The sequence below is a fragment of the Ornithorhynchus anatinus genome, chromosome X3 (genome assembly GCF_004115215.2).
Source record: "Ornithorhynchus anatinus isolate Pmale09 chromosome X3, mOrnAna1.pri.v4, whole genome shotgun sequence".
Classification (NCBI taxonomy): Eukaryota; Metazoa; Chordata; class Mammalia; order Monotremata; family Ornithorhynchidae; genus Ornithorhynchus; species Ornithorhynchus anatinus.
This window is the reverse complement of record NC_041751.1, coordinates 17,319,738-17,340,897: the sequence shown is the minus strand read 5'-3', so window position 1 is coordinate 17,340,897 and position 21,160 is coordinate 17,319,738. Positions and strand designations below refer to the sequence as shown.

Here is a 21,160-nt window from a genome sequence, read left to right as displayed (position 1 = left end):
GGCCTGACGGAGGGACAGGCAGAGCCAAGGCCAGATCTTTCTTCACGCAAGTGTACTGAATCCATCGTGGGAGTCTTCCAATAGACTGTCAGAGTTGTAAGCAGAAGTTGTGAGCCCCCGTCAATCAGATCCCACTCCCCCTCGCCCCCGAGCCGGCCCAGCCAAAGGAGGGAGATGGAGGTGGGTGGTAGAGCCTCCTTTCCTTAACTTCCGCCAATTAGTGAAGAATCTGCCCGGCATTTGCATATTGCTTGAGGTTTTGTTAAAGCTTCCTTTGATGCTCTTGAAAACTGTATTTAATTAAGGCAGCTGTCGGGGCCGGACACCCTGGTCCAGATTAAAAATGCTCTGCACTCCCCAAGACTTCCCCAGAGAAGAAGGCAAAAGAAAACCTGGAACAAAAGCCCAAAGCTCAGGACTCCTCTAATACATCTGACGGATGGATGGATGGATGGATTGGCGAGGGTCCTTTGGGGGTGTACTAGTAATCGGAGGTGGGGCAGGGAGGCAGAGTGAGGACCGGTTCCTCGGAGGAGTCTCTGAGCGTGGCCTAGTGAGACGGGCTCTGGCCCGGGAGCCGGGAGACCCAGCTCTGCCACTGACCTGCTGGGTGACCTTGGGCAGGTCACTTCACCTCTCTGAGTCTCAGATTCCTCATCTATAACATGGGGATATGTTCCATGCATTTCTTCTTCTTAGGCTGTGAGCTCTGTGAGGGACAGGACTGTATCCAACTGATTATCTTGTATCAACCCCAGTGCTGATCACCGTGCTGACACATAGTAGGCAAGAGGGAAGTAGGGAGGAAGTGGGGCCTTATGGAAAGAGCAGGAAACTGGGAGTCAGAAGACCTGGGTTCTAATCCCAGCTCTGCCACTGGCCTGGCACGCGGCCTTGCGCAGGTTCCCCCGGGGCCTTGGTTTCTTCATCTGTAAAATGGGGATGGGATACCTGGCCTCCCTCTCTCTTGGATGGTGGGCCCTGAGGGGATGGGGACTGTATCCGATCTGGTTGTCTTGTGTTGATCCCAGTGCTTGGCGTGATGCTCGGCACCTCGGAAGTGCTTACTAAAATAACAATAACAGTGATGGTAGTAGTAATAATCGTTAGCACTTACAACGTGACAAATGTTGAACTAAGCAATGGAGTAGATCCAAGATAATCAGACCGGACACAGTCCCTGTCCCACACAGGGCTCACGCCCAGTCTAAGGGGGTGGAGAACAGGTTTTCGATCCCCATTCTACAGATGAGGAAACTGAGGAACAGAGAAGTGTAGCGACTTGCCTGAAGTCACACAGCGGTGAAGTGGCAGAACCGGGATTAGAATCCAGGTCCCCCAACTGCCCGGCCCGGGCTGTTTCCACCAGGCCATCTGCTTCCCCACCCAGCAGTCAGGCTCCCCCAAGCGCTCCCACTCGCTCACCGAGGTCGGCCATCTCGGGCACGGTGGCCGTGTACACGTCCTCCGAGAACAGCGGCTCGTTGTCGTTGATGTCATGGATCTTGATGACGAACTCGGACTCGGGCTCCACCGGCCTCCCCGTCCTCCTGTTGACGGCCTGCGCCCGCAGGACGTAGACTGGCTTTTCTTCGCGGTCCAGCCTGCGCGTGGCCTGGATGTCCCCCGTGTTCTCGTTGATGATGAAGAGGTCCCCCGCCCCGTCCCCCGAGAGGATGTACTTCAGAGACCCGTCCCCTCGATCCTGGTCCGAGTGCAACTGGGAGGAAAGACGGAGCGAAGCGGAGTCACCGTCGGGGACCCGTCCGTCGATCGATCGATGGCATTGGTCGAGCACTTGATGTGCGCAGAACGCTGTTCTGAGCTCTTGGGAGGGTACCAGCGCTGTACAACTATTTGTCTGTTGAGCTGTTGTACTCTCTCAAGCGCTTAGTACAGTGCTCTACACACAGTGAGTGTTCAATAAATACTAGCAACTGAATGACTAAATGACTGCGGCTGTCAAGGTCCCAGAAATAGTCTGCTCTTGGACCACACGTGGCACCCATTCTCCCTATCAGCTGCCTCACACTGTGGGTCACTGAGTACAGGGCCCTACTACAGCCCTCGCCCCATCTGTTGTGGGACACGCCCTCCCCCCTCTTCACCACTGGGGTGTGAGCGTTGCCGCCCCGAATCGGAAGGCTGGAAAAGGGGCCCGGCTGCACTTTCGTGAGCATGATGTGCCAGAGATTCCCTCTCAGAAACACTCACCCTAACAGGAGAGAGCGTCGCCTTGGAGAGACCTCTCCGATGGGACACCAGATAACTAGGTTGGACAGTCCCGCCCCAAAGGGGGCTCAAGTTTGAAGGGGGTGGGAGAACGGATATTTAATCCCCATTTTAGAGATGAGGAACAGAGGTACAGAGAAGTTAAGGGAGCTACCCAGTCACGCAGGAGGCAAGTGGCAGAGCCAGGTTTAGAACCCAGGCCTCCCAACTACCAGGTCCCTCCTCTTTTTTTAAACGGTAGTTTTTAAGTGCTCGCTGTGTGCCATATACTGTACTAAGGGTATACAAGCTGACCAGGTTGGACACAGTCCATGTCCCATATAGGACTCACAGTCTTAATCCCCATTTTACAGATGAGGGAACTGAGGTTCCAAGAAGTGAAGTGACTTGCCCAAGGTCGACACAGCAGACAAGTGATGGGGCGGGGGTGAGAACCCAGTCCTTCTGACTCTCAGGCCTGTGCTAACTAGGCCATGCTGTTTCCCTACTAGTTTAAGCTGTTGAAGAGTGTTGAGGGGGCTCAAGGAGCCTCAGTGTGCACCTAGTACCCCCCCCGGCACCACACACACACCCCTCCTCCCCCAACCCCCAATGGCCTCAGTCCCCCCTCCTTTTCCGGACCAAATGATTTAAGATTATTCTCAAATTAATTTTATGGCCCGATCAGATGATTATCAAGCGGCAGAGCAAAGGGGTGGCCGGGGAGAGAGGAGACAGGACTGGGGAGGGAATGTCGCCAGCACAAATTTAAAAAAGAAAAAGCACCGAGACATTCATCTTTGAAAGGAAAACTTTAGTAAAACATTTTTCCTTAGGTTTTCCTTCCCCAAACTGCAATCAGCTTTTATCTCTCTAAGTATTGGATTTTACCACATCGCTTAGCTGCGGAATTGTCTCCCCATGCCACTGTGAGTTACCGTGTCCACAGGAGTCGGCGGGGGGGAATTGGAAAAACAAGTCAATTTCCCAGAGTGCTAAGAGCTGGCCAAACCTGGCTGTGGAAACCTTCACTCTCGTTGTACTTCATTATTCATAATGATCTGTTACTTCTTTCACCTCCAAAGCACTCTCAGGACATCCCTGAGGAGTAGACGGGACACCGAAGGTGAGAGAAGTTGAGAAGCAGCGTGGCTCAGTGGAAAGAGCCGGGGCTTGGGAGTCGGAGGTCATGGGTTTGAATCCCGACCCTGCCGCTTGTCAGCTGTGTGACTTTGGGCAAGTCACTTTACTTCTCTGTGCCTCAGTTCCCTCATCTGTATAATGGGGATGAAGACTGTGAGCCCCACGTGGGACAACCTGATCACCTTGTATCCCCCCAGCGCTTAGAACAGTGCTTGGCACATAGTAAGCGCTTAACAGATACCACCATCATTAAAGCGACTTGCCTAGCGTCACCCAGCGGCCAGTGGCAGAGCTTGGGGGTCAGAATCCAGTGGTGGTTAGAGCTTGGGCCTGGGAATTGGAAGGACCTGGGTGCAAATCCCTCTGTTCCACCTGTCTACTGTGTGGCCTTGGGCAAGACACTTCCCTTCTCTGTGCCTCAGTTATCTCATCTGTAAAATGAGGATTAAGACTGTGAGTCCCAGGGCTTAGAAGAGTGCTGCTTGTCCTGCACTTGACAAATCCTATTAAAAAAAAAAAATCCAGGTCTCCATACTCTGCAATGGGCTCCCTCCTGGGAACTACATTTCCCAGAACCCTCTGAGGGTTGGGATTTTCCAGCAGGTACTAGACTAGCCAATAGGAGCTTACAAGGAGTTCAGGTGAGCTTTTAAATTCAGGTGAGTCAGCCTCCTTCTCGTTCTCCCAAGCCGTGACAGCTAGACTGCTCCCTCCAGCCAGCTAAGGGTGAGTGCTCGGGCTTGGCCTCAAGAATGCTTATGTCTTTTATATGAGTATGCTGGGTATTTATGAGTTTTTTTGGATTCATTATTGAAGTGGGATGTAAATGTTTGGGTCTAAGCTGCCTTACACCTATACTCTCTCTGTGTATCGAAGCCAGACTCCTGAGACTAAGACTTCTTTGCTGGCTCGAGAAGGCTTCCCTGTTTCCTCCATGTAGACTGTGGCCGATGAGGTTTCCCAGTGGTCACTCGGCGGGGTATCTGTCCCAGCGCTCTGCTCCGGAGGTGGGGGCACAGTCGGACCTTGTCTCCCTCTGCTTCTAGGAGAAGTGAATGGGCTGCCCCGGGGAGGCCGAAATAAATCCGAGTTTGCTCTTTGAATGGGGTTTTTCACTTTCTTCTTGGGGAAGCAGGGTGGCCTAGTGGATAGGGCATAATGGATGGGCCAGTCACTTAATTTCTTTGGGCCTCAATTCCCTCATCTGTAAAATGGGGATTAAGACCATAAGCCCCATGTGGGAGATGGACTGTGAGCAATCCAATTACCCCAGTCCTTGGTACAGTGCCTGGTACATAGTAAGCACTTATATAACATTTAAAAAAAAATGGCAATTTATCACTTTGTGGAGCTATTTTAAAGGCTGCAGAGTGGAGGATTGGGGGACAGGGAGGGTTGCGGGGTTAGGAGCAGAAGGTTTGGTTGAAACCTCCCCGTTGTCTAGGCCACACACATACACACCCTCATACTCATTCATATGGGGTAACCCTCCACAGAAACCCCACAGTCATACAGAATAATCTCTACCCCGCGGGACCACTCACACACAGAACCATGCCATACAGTCGTTCAAACATGGTGATCCCCCTCCCTCACCCCTCAATAATACATTTCATGTTCTCGCAAAATGTGGATGGGATATGTGGTTAATTTGGTGGATTTGATCCAGAAATGTCTTTGGAACAGTTCCGGGTTGCCACTCCAAGTCGGGTCAAAGGTCCAGTATGGGGAGGCGACCCCTTGGCTCTGAGCCAAGCTGGTGGTAGACCAATCCTGAAAACCCTTCAAACGCCCCCAGATCCTCCAGACTCCACTCGCTGCATCTTCAAAGCCCTTCTAAACCCTCCAACACACTCTCCTCCTCAGGAATCCTTCCTAGACATATGTCTCCATGTGCAGAGGCTGGGGATAAAACACCTAATTGCTTAGAGTGGCTGTTGGACTGATGTGACTGGAATCTCTTGGGAATTAAATGGGGAATTATATTTGTGGTATTGCTTAAGTGCTTACTATGTGCCAAGCACTGTACTAAGAGCTGGGGCAGATAGCAAGATAATCGGGTCCCACGTGGGGTTCCCATTTTAACTAGGAGGGAGAAATGCTCTGTACAGTGCTCTTCTCGCATTAGGTGCTCAATAAATGTCATTGATTAATAGATGACAGCAAGAACCTTTGATCATTTCGTGAGCTGCAAGGAGCCGAAAGTAACAGATGTAATAGTCTAGTTTCTGGTACGAACAGAGAACGAGAAAGGAAGAGCCACAGAGCTGCCCAGAGCAATGTTCCCTTCCTCTGGAGACCCACCTTGGGACAGTTAGAGAGAGAAAACTTTATTGAAAGATAGTCAGCGCTAAGGGATTCTTAGTTTCTAATCTCAGCTCTGCCACATACCTGCCGTGTTGCCTTGGATCAGTTACTAAATCCCTCTGGCCTCAGCTTCCTCCTCTCTAAATGGGCGATAGGATACCTGTTTTTCCTTCCTCTTAGACTGTGAGCCCTGGGTAGGGCAGCGACTGTGTCCAACCTAGTTTATCTCATCTCTACCCCAGTAGTTAGAACAGTGCTTGGCACTTAATAAGAATCGTGGTATTTAAGCGCTTACTATTTTGCCAAGCACTGTACTAATTGCTGAAGTAGATGCAAGATAATCAGGTCCCACAGGGAGTTCACAATCTAAGTAGGAGGGAGAGAACAGGTATTGAATCCTCATTTTGCAGATGAGGGAACTGAAGCACAATAAAGTGACTTGCCCAAGGTCATACAGCAGACAAGTGGCAGAACCACGTCCTCTGATCCCATGACCTGTGCACCTTCCACTAGCCCATGTTGCTTCTTTAAAGGGAGTGCTTAAGGGTGCTTAACCAATAGTACAATATTGTTGGATCATACTCTCCCAAGCACTTAGTACAGTGTTCTACACGCAGTAAGCGCTCAATACATACAACTGAATGAATTATGAAATTAAGCTGTGTGGTGATTGTTGAAGGCAAGCCTTCTATTTCTGCTGGGAAGTTGACAGTGACACTGACACAACTCAGCAGTTGTGGCAAATGGACAGACTTTGAAGGAGGAATAATCATTTTATGAGGGGAAAAGGAGGCCATTTATGATAGAGGGCTAAGAATGGTTTCCCATCTAAAGCATAATGGTAATTCCTCCACCAATATCTCACTGCAAGCTAAATCAGCCTCCTCCCATGCCTCCCTCCTTTCCCGCCCAAGGAATCAGTCACAAACTCCCACAGCACCTTTAATTATTGGGGGCACTTGAGATGCTAAAGACCTGCTTTCAACTGCACAATTGATTACAATTGTTCTGTAATAATGGCTTTGTTGATTCAAATGGGTATTTATTTTGAACATCATTAAAGCATTGCCTGACACCATTGTCGACAACACAAAGCTCCATTCCCGTAACAGTAATAATAGTCTTGTTGTTCTTTTTGAAAATCAATCTCCAGGAAACCCTCATTTGTTTCCTAAAAGGAGACGTTATAGAATTGGGAGGCAGTGTGGCTAGTAGAAAGAGCGAGAAACTGGGAGTCAGGAGGTCCGCGGTTCTAATCCCAGTTTTGCCCCTGACCTGCTGCATGACCTTGGGCAAGTCACTTCTCCTTGCATTCCCGAGTGCCTGGGGGGTTGGAGCAGTGCTTTGGCAGCCTAAATCCTGGTGGACGTCAGGGACATCAAGGACAGAATCTTCTCAGATTCTTTAATCCGCAAACCACCTAGGCTGGAGCGGGTGCTCCCAGTGATCATTTCTCACCCCTCAACTGTGTGCAGTCACTGATTTTTGTGTGTGTGGGGTTTTTTTTTTTTTTTTTGCATTTAAGTGGTTACTAAGTGCCAAGCACTGTTCCAAACCTTGGGTTAGATACAGTTGATCAGGTTGGACACAGTACCCATCCCACGTGGGCCTCACAACCTAAATCAGAGGGGGGAGGATTTAATATCTATTTTACAGATGAGATAACTGAAACACAGAGAAGTGAAGTAACTTGCCCCAGGTCACACTAGACAGGTGGTAGAGTGAGGTTTAGAATCCAAGTCTTCTAACTCCCAGGCCTCAACTCTTTCCAGAAGGGAATGCTACTCCCTAAACTTTTCCTGTAACTGAGGCTGGCCCCAGAATCCTACTCTGGTGCTGAAACTGTAAGCATGGGTGTGGCTGCCTACACTTTGAGAAGCTCAAAACCTGTCAAGAATTCCAGGCCTGGAGGGTGGCCAGACCCAACTGATTGTGTTTGGCAATCACTGCCAAGAACTTCAGGCCCAGTCCAGCTGATTCTGCTTGGCAATCACTGCCGAGCATGCATCCTTAAGCCCGTCAAAGGGCAGGGACTGTATCTGTTGCCGATTTGTACATTCCAAGCGCTTAGTGCAGTGCTCTGCACATAGTAAGCGCTCAATAAATACTATTGAATGAATGAATCCTCCCCTCACAACAGATACACCTAACAAGGGGCAAAGCTGGTAATCAGGGCAGAGGAGAGGGAGCCCAATAATAATAATAATAGTATGTCTTAACTGCTTACTATGTGCCGAGCACTGTCCTAAGAGCTGGGCTAGAGACAAGGTAATCGGATTGGGAGGCAGTACCAAACACAGGGCTCAATGACTAGAGAAGCAACATCCCCTCCCGTGGGACTCGCCCTCCTGCGGGGCTCAGTGGAAAGAGCACCGGCTTGGGAGTCAGAGGTCATGGGTTCGAATCCTGGCTCCACCACTTGTCAGCTGTGTGACAGAGGGCAAGTCACTTCACTTCTCTGGGCCTCAGTTCCCTCATTTATAAAATGGGGGTAGAGACTGTGAGCCCCACGTGGGACACCCTGATGACCTTGTATCTACCCAGCTCTTAGAACAGTGCTCAGCACATAATGTTGGTATTTGTTAAGCGCTTACTATGTGCAGAGCACTGTTCTAAGCGCTGGGGTAGATACAGGGTCATCGGGTTGTCCCACGTGAGGCTCACAGTTAATCCCCATTTTACACATGAGGTAACTGAGGCACAGAGAAGTGAAGTGACTTGCCCACAGTCAGCTGACAAGTGGCAGAGCTGGGAGTCGAACCCATGACCCCTGACTCCGAAGTCCAGGCTCTTTCCACTGAGCCACGCTGCGCTTAACAAATACCAAGATTATTCTCCCAGAATTAGACTGTAAACCCATCAATGGGCAGGGATTGTCTCTATCTGTTGCCAAATTGTACATTCCAAGTGCTTAGTATAGTGCTCTGCACATAGTAAGCACTTAGTAAATATTATTGAATGAATGAAATGGTGTAGTGGATAGAGCATGGGCCTGGGACTCAGAGTCATGGGGTCTAATCTTGGCTCCGCCACTTGTCTGCTGGGTGACTTTGGACAAGTCACTTAGTTTCTCTGTGCTTCGGGTTCCTCATCTTTAAAAAGGGCATTGAGACTGTGAACCCCACATGGGACAGAGACTGTGTCCAACTTGATTTGCTTGTATACTCCCCTGCGCTTAGTACCAATCCTGGTACACAGTAAGTGCCTAACAAATACCATTATTGTTATTATTAATGAATAAGGGGGAAGAAGGAAGGTAATGAATTCCCATTTTATAGATGAGGAAATTGAGGCATGGAGCAGTTAAGTGACTTGCTCAAGATCACACAGCAAGCTAGTGGTGGAGCTGGGATTAGGACCCAGGTCAGTCAATCAGTGGTATTTAATGAGCACTTACTGGGTGTAGAGCATGATATTAAGTGCTTGGGAGAGTACAGTGCAACAGAGTTGGTAGACATGTTCATGCTGACAGGTAGATCCTCTGACTCCCAGGCCTGGGCTCTTTCCACTAGAGCGTGTCTCTTCTCAACGTTGGGGAGAATGTGGGTCTCTCAGTTCCTCGGTGAAATCTACCATGGGCAGGGATTTCAGGGAACAATGAGAACCAGGAATGGCAGGCATCTAGGGATTGGGATATTTATTAAATGAGCCAACTGGCCAGCAAACTTCCTCTCCAGCTGGAAACGTGACAGTCGAGCTGGGCCAAGTCAGGGCCTGCTCAGGTGGCCTTGGGGGCCACTGACCCTTTCACCCCAGTGGACAGGGCTCCTGTGGCCTGTTACCCAGAATCCGCCCCCCCCCAGAAGCTTGTGTTCAGCTGGACCCACCTTTCCTTAGCAGAGAGGCGATGGTGGTCTTTGTTCGAGACGGGTCTGGTCCCACCTGAATACTTCGTGGGACCTCTAGTCCAGATTGCTATGATGATAATAATTAGGGTATCTGTTAAGCTGTTACTATGTACAAGGCACTGTACTAAGTGCCGGGGTGGACACAAGCTAATCGGGTTGGACACAGCCCTTGTCCCACATGGGGATCACAGTCTTAATCCCATTTTACAGATGAGGTAACTGATGCACAGAGAAGTGAAGTAACTTCCCCAAGGTCACACAGCAGACAAGTGGCAGAGCCGGGATTAGTACACAAGTCCTTTTGACTCCCATGCCCGCTCTCTATCCTTTAGGCCATGCTGCTTCCCAGAATGCCTCTTGGATTTGACCTTAGGGCCAAGAGTTGGACTTGGGCTGTCTCCTCTCTGCGGGAGGCTGTGATAGTGTTTTTTTGTCTGGGGGGAGGCCGAGGTTGCTCAGTGCTTGCTTTGTCTGGAGGGAGGCTGATTCTGCTTAATGCTTGTTTTGTCGGGAGACGGGCCAATCCTGCTCAATGTTTGCTTTATCCAGTGGGAGGCCGATTCTGCTCAGTGCTCGCTTTGTCCGGAGGGAGGCCGATCCAGCTCAGTGCTCGCTTCGTCTAGAGGGAGGCCAATCCCTCTCAGGGCTCGCTTCATCCGGAGGGAGGCCGATCCCACTCAGTGCTCATTTTGCCCGGAGGGAGTCCTATCCCGCTCAGTGCTTGCTCTGTCCAGAGGGATACCCACACCTTTTTCCTCTGCTTCTCCAAACTAACCCCAGGTTGATCCCATCAGGATCAAAATATTTCCCTTTGGATCTCAACATAGTAAGTACTCAACCAAAAATGCAATAATTATTGTCATTAATGTTGGCATTTGTTAAGCGCTTACTATGTGCCGAGCACTGTTCTAAGAGCTGGGGTAGACACGGGAATCAGGTTGTCCCACGTGGGGCTCACAGTCTTAATCCCCATTTTACAGATGGGGTAACTGAGGCACCGAGAAGTTAAGTGACTTGCCCAAAGTCACATAGCTGACAAGTGGCCGAGCCGGGCCAAGGGACCTCCTAAAATAGGTTCTGTGCCCAACTAGTGGCCCAGATCCCTCTCTCCTAGGAATGTGTGGATTTCTGGAGATCAGGTGGCTTCACTTGTGCGCTTTGGCCTGGGAAGTCCTTCCTCCATCCCGAAAGCCCCTCTCTTCCTTCCCGAGAAAGCAGAGGGTGCCCTGCCATGCTTGTGACATTCCCTGCTATTCCCGCCCTCAACAGGTCCTGCCAAGAACCTCTTTTCTCTGATTTGGGTGTGAACTCAGCAGGGGTGACCTCTATATTGGAATCTGTCAAAGCAGCAGTACGGTCTAGTGGCGGGACCCTGGGCCTTGGGAATCGGAAAGACTCTAATTCTGGCTCTACCACTCGTCTGCTGTGTGACTAGTACAGTGCTGTGCCCAGAATAGGCACCTAGTAAATGCTATCGATTGATTTGGGTCCATTTAAACTGTAAACTTGCAGGCGGGGAATGTGTCTACCAACTCTGTTGAATTATACTCTCCCATTCATTCATTCATTCAATAGTATTTATTGAGCGCTTACTATGTGCAGAGCACTGTACTAAGCGCTTGGGATGAACAAGTCGGCAACAGATAGAGACAGTCCCTGCCGTTTGACGGGCTTACGGTCTAATCGGGGGAGACGGACAGACAAGAACAATGGCACTAAACAGCGTCAAGGGGAAGAACATCTGTCAAGGGGAAGAACATTTATTACAGTGCTCAGCACACAGTAAGTGCTCAATAAATGCCACTGATTGACTTAATGGCACCAATTAATTAATTGCATTTGTCTCCCCCATTAGAGTGGAATCAATCAATAGCATTTATTGGGTGCACTAAGCTAAGCACTTGGGAAAGTACAGTAGCCATGACTTTGTCCCCCAAGGAGCTGACAACCTAGTGGGTGGGGGAGGCAGAGCCCAGGATAATTTACAGGTAGGGGCGTACAAAGAGTTGAAGCTTCTCGTAGGTGGGCAATGTGTCACTGCTCTGCCTTGTTCTTCCCAGGCGTTTGGGACAGTGCCTGGCACCCGGGGGAGCTCAGTACATGCTAGTGCTCTGTGCAGACAGAGCAGCGGCATGTGGTGGGGAAGAAGTTTGAATCCACCGGCCCCGGTTTTAAAAAAGAATGACCATCTCTGTCCCGGGCCCCCTCGCCACCCCGCCGCCGTCCTACCTTGCCGACGTACTGGTAATCAGATCCTGTGTACTCCTCCAGGAGGAAAAACTGATTCCACATCCAACTTCTCCGTGAGCGGCTGAGTCCCTGGCCGCCATGGCTGTTGAGGCTGCCCGCGGGCACTGGCCCCTGCTCTTCCAGGCTGCTGATCCTTCGAGGCAGGGGGCTGGACGTGCTGGGGTGGGGCTGGCCTAACCAGAAGAGCAGCCAGAGGCAGTGGTGCGCTCTCATCCTGGCAGGCATGAGCAGGGCTGCTGCCGCCCGCCTAGTCCTCCCTCGTCCTCCTCTTCGTTGTCGTCGTCCTCCTCCTCCTCCCGGGCTGGGTCTCAGCGCCGCCTCGCCGGCCTCATCCTCCCTCCACCTCACGTCCTCTGCCCTGGGCTCCGAGGAGAGTTCTGGGAAGAGGAATCACACATCAAGCATTTTTGAGGTACTTAAAATTCAGTGTTACAGCAGAGAAACTGCAGACGCGGAACAGAAAGCACGGAGGCAACGAGCCTCATCGGTTGCAATCCCCGTGGCCTGGCCGGAAGGACCCAACAAGCTCGCTGTGGGAAAGGGGCCCGCGGAGAAACTTGCTCCCTGCCTCGCTTTCCCTCTGGCCCCTAAAGGGCAGGCCTGGGGCATGTGGGGAAGGAGGGAGGGCCTCGCTCCCACCTGATCCCCGACGCTATCTCCGCCAGGCCGGGACAGGGCCCAGGCTCCAAGATGCCTGCGGGCTGAGTGCTACTGGGGGTAGCTCCTTGGAGGTCTCACGGCACCAGTGAATCGGGTTGGGGGAAAAGTTCGGACGGCCTGCCTCGAGCCCCTTGGTGGGAGGGCAAGCTATAATTTGATTCAGTCTAGAATCTTTGTTACTAGGGCCCAGTGTTTTCTCCAGCCCGCTTCACACCCCTCAGTGCCACGTGAGCCTGGGCTGGCGGCATTGGCGTCCTGGTGGAACGTGGCATCCGTGCCCTGACCCCTCTTTTAACACCATTCTCATTTCCCTGAGTCCCAGTGCTTTTCAGCTGTGCTGTTTCTCCACCAACTCTGATGTCTACTCCTGCAATCCGGAGAACACACCATATCCCGTGGCTCAGTGGAAAGAGCCCGGGCTTCGGAGTCAGAGGTCATGAGTTCGACTTCCGGCTCTGCCACTTGTCAGCTGTGAGACCTTGGGCAAGTCGCTTCACTTCTCTGTGCCTCAGTTACCTCATCTGTAAAATGGGGATTAACTGTGAGCCTCACGGGGGACAACCTGATTACTCTGTATCACCCCCAGCGCTTAGAACAGTGCTCTGCACATAGTAAGCGCTTAACAAATACCAACAGTATCCCAGACCGGGCCGTATAGAGCCACGCCCAAATATACCTCTCCCACCTCTCCCCAACCGCTCCACCAGGCCCTGTTCCGTGTGGCAGACCCCCCCCTCCCCCATCCGCCCCCATCCTTGTCTGGGGGCCCGAAATGGAGCAGACCTGAAAAATCCCTGAAGACTTCCAACTGCCCAGTGGGATTAGACAGCATGGGAAGTGTAGAAAGAACACCAGCCTGGGAATCAGAGGTCTACTTGTGACCTTGGGTAAGCCACTTTACTTCTCTGGGCCTCTGTTTCCTCATCTGTGCAACTTTTTCATGGTATTTAAGTGTTTGCTATGTCTTCAGTGCTGTTTTAAGTGCGGGGTAGATACAGGTCAATCAGGCCCTGTCTCACACGGGGCTCACAGTCTAAATACTATTGATAATGAGATTTAGGGAACATAGTGAATTCTGTTGAACTCTCCCAAGTTCTTAATACAATGTTCTGCACATAGTGAGTGCTTTATAAATACTATTGATTGATAGGCAGGTAATGAATCTCCATATTTGCAGTTGAAAGAACTGAGGCACAGAGAAATCAAGTGGCTTGCCCAAGGTAGGCAAGTGGTGAAGCTGGGATTAGAATGCAGTCCATGCATTATCCACTAAGCTGCCCTGCTTCCCAGAATGGGGATTCAATGCCTGTTCTCTCTCTCCCATATGGGGAAGGGACTGTGTCTGATCAGAGTGTCTGATATCTACCCCAGTGCTTAGTACATAGTAAACAGTTGACAAATGCCATTAGTATAATTCTTATGGTTATTGCTATTATTAATATTGCCCAGACACGAGTCTGCTTTGTATTTAGGCTAGAGGTCGGCGGCAGGACCGGGGGATGCCAGCCCACTGGTGCGGCTCCAGCTGGACACAGCGCCCTGTGGGACTGAGAGGGGCGGGCAGACGTTTAGGGGAGGTGAGAGAGTGCTGCAGAGCACGGCCCTGCGGGCCAGTTCTGAGAGCTCCCAGAGAGAGGGGTGACCAGCCAGCTGCTCCTCAGTTGGTTCCCATGCCCCTTTGTGACCACTAGCCTACATCTGGAATGGATGTGGCACTGCCCTGCATTTGCCATTCACTAGTACTGTGGAGCAGAGTCCCGTGGTGAAGGCTGGATCCCCATGCAGCCAGTTGGACCAGGAAGGGGCTCTCTGGACTAACAAAGAGGCCGAAGCTCAAAGCCCAGTTTAAAGTGAAGTCGATTTTTCTGGGATGCTTTCCATTTATTCATTCATTCAATTGTATTTATTGAGCGCTTAGGAAAGTACAGTACAGCAATAGAGACAATCCCTGCCCACAATGGGCTTACAGGCTAGACGGCGGGGGAGACAGATCTTAAAGCAAGTAAGAAGTAGTTTCCTAAGCACTGGACAGATACCAGACAGGTCAGACACAGTCCCCACGCCCCATGGGGCTTACAGCTTAAGAGGTCTAGAGAGAGGGGATCATCCCCATTTTACGGAGCGGGAAATGGGCTCAGAGAGGTTAAGTGACTTCTCTAAGATCTCACAGCAGGCCGGTAGTGGACTGGGACTCAGTCTCCTGACTTCCAACCCCGTGCTCTTTCCACTAGACCTTGCTGCCTCTCTCTAAGTTTTGTCTAGTACTGGGGAGCCCAGCAGACCTTTTGGATAGCATTTATTGATCACCTGCTGCGTGCAGGGTGCTGCACTCAGACCTTGGGAGCAAACAATAGAATTAGTGGATATTAAGCCAGCCCTTCATCTACACCCATTTCCTCTGGAGAATGCATTCGCTCCCATGGCATCAACTGCCATCCCTACATGGATGATTCCCAAACTGACCTAACCAGCCCTGACCTCTCCCTTCTGCAGTCTTGCATTTCCTCCTGCCTTCAGGACATCTTTACTTGGATGTCTTGCTGTCACCTCCAAGTAAATATGTCTAAAACAGTACTCCTCTTCCCTCCCAAACCTTGTCCCTCCCTGACTTTTCCATCACTGTAGACATCACCATTCTCCCTGTCTCATAAACCGTACCTTAAGCAGTATCCCTGAGTGGTCTCTCTCATTCAATCCACACAATCAGTCTGTCACCAAAGACTCCTCTAAAATCCACTCTTTCCTCTCTATCCAAACTGTTTCCCCGCTGTTCCAAGTACTTATCATATCTTGCCTCGACAGCTTCATCAGCCTCCCTGCTGACCTCCCTGCCTTTCGTCTCTCCCCCACTCCAGGCCATACTTTATTCTGCTGCCCAGATCATATTTTTTAAAAAACCCTTCGGTCCATATTTCCCCATTCCTCAAGAACCTCCAGTGGGCAGCCATCCACTTCCACATCAAACAGAAAACCCTTACCATTGGCTTTAAAGCACTCCATCAACTCTCCCCAACCCTATCTTACCTCCTACTACAACTCAGTCTGCACTCTTAGCTTCTCTAGTACCAACTTACTCTCTGTACCTCGAGCTCATCTATTTTGCTGCCATCCCCTTGCCCAATTCCTCCCTCTAGCCTGGAGCTCCCTCCCCCTTCACATCTGACAGACCACCCCTCTCCCCACCTTCAAACCCCCAAGAGACCTTAACCCGCAATTCCCAACTTTTTGCTCTCCCTTCTGCATCGCTAAGCACTTGGGTCTATACCCCTTAAGCACTTCAATTCTCTCCCGCCTCAGTTCCACAGCACTTATGTTCATAAGCTTGACTTGAACGTCTGCCTACCCAACTAGATTGTAAGCTCCTTGAGAGAGGGGATCTGTCTACCAAATCTATTTCTTTTATGGTATCAAGCATGTACTATGTTCTAGGCACTGGAGTAGATATATGATAATCAGGTTGGACACAGTCTGTCACTAGACTGTCCCTATAACAGAGTCTACCAACTCTGTTATATTGTTCTCTTCAAAGCATTTAGTCCAGTGATCTGTGCACAGTAAATGCTCAATCAATACAGTTGATTGATTAATCCCAATTTTACAGATGAAGTAACAGGCACAGAAAAATTGAGTGATCTGCCCAAGGTCACATATCAAGCAATTGGAGCTGGGATTAGAACCTAGGTCCTCTGACTCCCAGGGCTGTGCTCTTTCCACTTGGCTACGCTGCTTCTATCTACTGGAATGTACTCTCCAAAGTGCTTAGTATAGTGGACTGCCATCAGTAAGTGCTCAGTACATACCATTGATAGATGGATTGACTGACTCAAGGTGCTTAATGTCTAGCAGTGGAGACACACATAGAAAGGACTATTTAAGTAGGGATTGTCTCTCTTTGTCGCTGAATTGTACTTTCTAAAAGCTTAGTACAGTGCTCTGCACACAGTAAGCGCTCAATAAATACGATTGAATGAATGAAACAATTGAGGTGGTTAGGGAAGGCTGCAGTGGCAGTATGGGGGGGTATAAGGTGGGCTAATCAATCACATTTTTTTGAGCCCTCTCTGTGTGCAGAGCTGTTCTAAGCGCTTGGGAGAGTACAGTATAACAGAGTTGGTAGACATGCTCCCTGCCCACAATAAGCTTACAGTCTAGAGGGGGAGATAGATATTAATATAAATGAATTACAGATATGTACATAAGTGCTGTGGGGCTGAAAGAGGGGTGAAAAAAGGGAGCAAATGCAAGTGTAAAGGCAACGCAGAAGGGAGAAGAGGAAATGAGGACTTAGTCAAGGAAGGCCTCTTGGAGGAGGTGTGACTTCAATATGGCTTTGAAGGGGGGGAGAGTACCTGTCGGATTTGAAGAGGGAGGGTATATATACCAGGCCAGAGGCAGGACGTGGGCGAGAGGTTGGTGCGAGATAGATGAGATTGAGGTACAGTCAATAGGTTGGCATTAGAGGAGCCAAGTGTGAGGGCTGGGTTGTAGTAGGAGAGCAGCAAGGTCGGGTGGGAGCGGGCAAGGTGATTGTGTGCTTTAAAGCCGTTGCTAAGGAGTTTCTGTTTAATGCGGAGGTGGACAGTTGAGTAGAAACAGGTCGGAGATGGTCTCCTGGAGAGAAAGTCACTTCAGAAGGGCTTTGAAAAAGGCTGGGTGGTCCATTGGTGAGGAGAAAAGAGGGAGTTGCAGGCAGTAGGGAGGGCCCAGCAAAAGGTTGGAGGCAGGACAGTAGTTTAGTTTGGGAGGTAGCCGGCGGACAGGGTTGAATGCTTGTGGCTAGGTAGGAGGGTGAGAGCTGACTGGGGCCTGAAAACCATGGAAAACCCATGTCAGAAGTTTTAGCTTGATGTGGAGAGGAATGGCTAACCAAGTCCTGGTCCAGGGCTCAGTCCCCTGAGGATGCCTGGTCAGGCCCAGCATTGTGTGCCCAAAAGATGCCCGACGCAGTGCTGTGTGCCTAGGAGGCACCTAGTAAAATATAACTAAATGAATGAATGGCTACTCCTGGAAAGAGCTCATGTCCCTAGTGGAAAAAACAAATCTTTTCTCCCTCACATGGTAAAAAAAAAAATAAAAATACAAAAAACAAAAAAAACCAAATTACAAAAAGACTACAAATCTCAATTGCAAATCTTTTTCCATAAGACAGCAGAGCAATTAAGAGACATTGGAAGGACAGCAGTAACATTTTAATCAGCTTTGGCTGAATGTCAGTTCTCTAATCTTGCAAAAATGTTTGCAGTGGACCAGGTCAATCATCTTCGTGTGAATAGAAGGAATCTTTGAAAGCATTTTATCTTTGGGCTATCATCATCCCTTTCAGCTACTCTAGGGGCAGGGGATGAAACCTTTGGTTTTAATTGGGGATTTCAATGGAGACCTAGAAATGGATTTTTTTATCCAAAGCCCTTTTGACATTCCTGGTCTCAACTCCTCAGACCACCCCTAAGTGGTAGGGACGGACAGGGCTCTTAGCCTCTTTCACCAAAGAGGAGTCCGAGTCCCAGAGAAGGTAAGCGACTTTCCCTAAGATACACAGCAGTACAGTGGCAGAGCCCAGGTCCTCCGACTCCCTGTATCAAGCCATCTGTCTGCCACCTCCTTCACTCACAGGTTCCAGGGGAGGTTCAAAGTTTTGTTGAGCAAAGACTGATTCCTAATTGCTTTGCTTAAATATGTCACACATACTGGGGTTTTCTTCCCAGGCCTTTTTCTTTGCAAATGAATCACAGAAATCATTAAAAAGAAGGTGATTTCTTCACAGGCCAGCTGCTGTCATTTTTCTCAGCAGATGCCGCTATTTCTCCAGCATTCAGGTGGGCTTGAAATTATGTCCCAGGCATTGATGAAGGAAACACAGATAGGGTCAGTTATGGTCTGCGAAATGCTGAACAAGAAGAGAGACAGAAAATGTTACCCTTCCAGAAGCTGGTTGGGTGATCCCAAGTGAGAAACGGTGTGGCAAAGTGGACAGAGCACAGGCCTGGGTGTCGGAGGACCTGGGTTCTAATTCCTCCTCAGTCACTTGTCTGCTGCCGTGTGACCTTGGGCAAGTCACTTCACAACCTCTCTGCAGGTACCAAACACGGGGATATCTGATAGAACTGATTGACCAAAGACTGACTAGTAGAAATAATCAAATTGTTCGTTCCCCACACTGGGAAGGAAAGTTGTGCCAAGCATTCAATCAATCATATTTATTTAGCTTTTTAAATGATATTTATTAAGCACTTACTGTGTGCCTGGTATTACACTAAACACCGGGGTAGATAGAAGATAATCAGGTTGGATACAGTCCCTGTCCCACATGGAGCTTACAGTCTTAATCCCCATTTTACAGATGAGGCAACTGAGGCTCAGAGAAGTGAAGTGATTTGCCCAAGGTCATATAACACACAGGTGGCAGAGCTGGGATTAGAACCCAAGTCCTCTCCCTCCCAGGCCTGTGCTCTGTCCACTAGACCATGCTGCTTCTCTTTACTGTGTGCAGAGCACTGTACTAAGTTCTTGGGAGAACACATTAAAAGAGAGTAAGTATACACATTCCCTGCCCACAAGGAGCTAGCAGTCTCTCTGACTTTCTCCAGATTTTTTTTTTAAATTAGCAGCATCGTTTAAGAGCCTACACTACACCGAGCACTGTGCTAGATACTCTGGAAGGCCACAACTGCTTTTGAGGTAAAATCCCCCAATGGATTGTGTCTTCCTAACTCTACTGGACTCTTCTAAGCACCGGACCCCCTCCTTTTTCCCTTCCTGACTGCCAACTTCAACTGTTTGCTTTCCAACATGCTCATGTCTCCTCCAGCCTAAAAAAAAAAAACCCTCCCTTGACCCCACAACTCCCTCCAGTTATCGCCCCAGCTCCCTCTTACCATTCTTCTTCAAACTCCTGGAACACGTTGTCAACTTGCCTCAACTTTCTCTCCTCTAATTCTCTGTTGGCAAGTCTGTGGCACTTAGTACAGTATTCTGCACACAGCAAGTGCTCTATAAAAACCACTGTTTGGAGGCACACCCTAACTCGCCCTCCAAACGTTCTGGGTTTCTGTTGTAATACCAATGCCACATTCTTCCCCTAGAAGATTTGTTTATTGTTTTCAATGAATGAAAGTCTGCTATTTTGTACTCTCCCAAGTGCTTAGTACAGTGCTCTGCATGTAGTGAACGCTCATTAAATGCCATTGATTAAAAGATGGTCTTTGGGGCCTTTATCCATAATGCAGTAAGCCCTGGTGAAACATCATGCACTTCTACAGTTTTTCTTTGGCTTCAGCTCCCATCTCTCACAAAACCTTTCTTCTCTGAGCGGCACAAATAGTTACAAAAGCAAGATACTTTACACTGACTCTCGCTCTTCAACAACTATTAATTATTATGCTGAGATCCGGCGGCCAAGTATAGAAACGATTCTTTGCTCAGGCCTGATTTTGCCGGGTCCCAGACGCGCTGTCCTGGGTATGGAAGAGAGGGTCAGGGTGAGGCAGGTTCAGCTGAAATGAGGCGGAAGAGTGTGAGAGTCTCCTTTTATGGTAAGAACTGCCCTCAGTGTCGAAGAAAACTGAACGGGCTATTTCCTGGGTGTCCATTAATTTCCCAACTGTGAAACCCTGGACGTCACTTTCATTCAAAAGCAAAAATCAGAGGAAACGAAGCATTCTATTGCCGTTCAGGCTCCGGGGAAAACATAATTCAGCCGGTTTCCATATTTTAAGTCCTTTTCATACTGAACCGAGAGGCAGGAAGAGAGGGAAGGAGGACGTGGTGGCAATTGGGGATACAAATTAAAAACAACAAGGAAACATAAAAAAATCCAAGCTCTCAGGAGTCGGGAAAGACAATCTAATGAGAAATTTGTAAGCACTGGCGGGCCTTGTGCTCGGGAAATTTATGCTCTGGAGATCCCCAGGAAAATTTGTTCTTTAAAATGAATTGCCGGGTAGGCGATAAGAAAGAATTCTTTCCAGGAGACAGGAAAACAAACAACCACCAATGGTCTCGAATAATATCTGGTTTTTCTAGCGAGGCGTTGTCAGTGGGGATGCTAGGGCATCTATTCATTTTGGTTTATGGGGCGGGAGTTCTAACCAGGAAGAAATTGCCCGTTGATGGTCAAAGGCCATCTTGGACATCAGGGGAGAGCTGTAGGATACTCCAGAGGAACCCCAGTTTGGTCGATGATACTTTCTGGATTGTGGGGATGATTTTTAGAAAAAATGGAAATGTCCCAATTTGGGGCCCTCCCGGCTGATGGTGACTCCTGTCAGGAAAGGCAGACGAACCTCGCTGCTGAGGCTTCAGGCTCAGGGAATCAGTGTGGAGGAGTTGATTCTGGTGCCAGAGGCTGGGACAAGGCCATTTGCACTCTTTCGTTCCTGCCTGTCGGGTTTCCGCTGGGGTATGGAGAGCAGTGGGTCAGGGAATAGCTGAGCGGAAGGGCACACACAGCTTTGTAATGCACAAGACCCACTGATGGCCCAAGTGACTGTATCACGCTGCCAAACTTTGTCCGGGGCCACTGATTTAGGCCTCGGGAGCTGCTGCGGTTTTTGCCACCCAAATTAGATCGAACCTCACAACATGCTGGGATTTGTGGTAGATATCACAGAATTCTCGGGCACTTTAACCTCTCATCCCTCTTTCCCTGCTGTCCCCGAGCAGGGAGGACATTCTGGTTTTTCTACAAAAATGATACCTGCAGTAAGTCTGGATCAGAGTGATAATAATAATTGTGGTATTTG

The 21,160-nt window shown here is 49.5% G+C and overlaps 1 protein-coding gene across 2 annotated transcripts in view; it reads right to left on the bottom strand.

The window, feature by feature from the left end:
• LOC100078953 (cadherin-6-like) overlaps window positions 1-21,160 on the bottom strand; it is a 59,703-nt gene that overhangs the window by 16,959 nt on the left and 21,584 nt on the right. For both annotated transcript variants that reach the window (XM_039910644.1, XM_029053991.2), the window contains exons 2-3: window positions 11,739-12,136; window positions 1,426-1,720 (exon numbers count right to left, since the gene is read on the bottom strand). In XM_039910644.1, coding sequence (XP_039766578.1) covers window positions 1,426-1,720; window positions 11,739-11,984 — 541 coding nt within the window. In that variant the 5' untranslated portion in view covers window positions 11,985-12,136. The remainder of the gene's footprint in view (window positions 1-1,425; window positions 1,721-11,738; window positions 12,137-21,160) is intronic.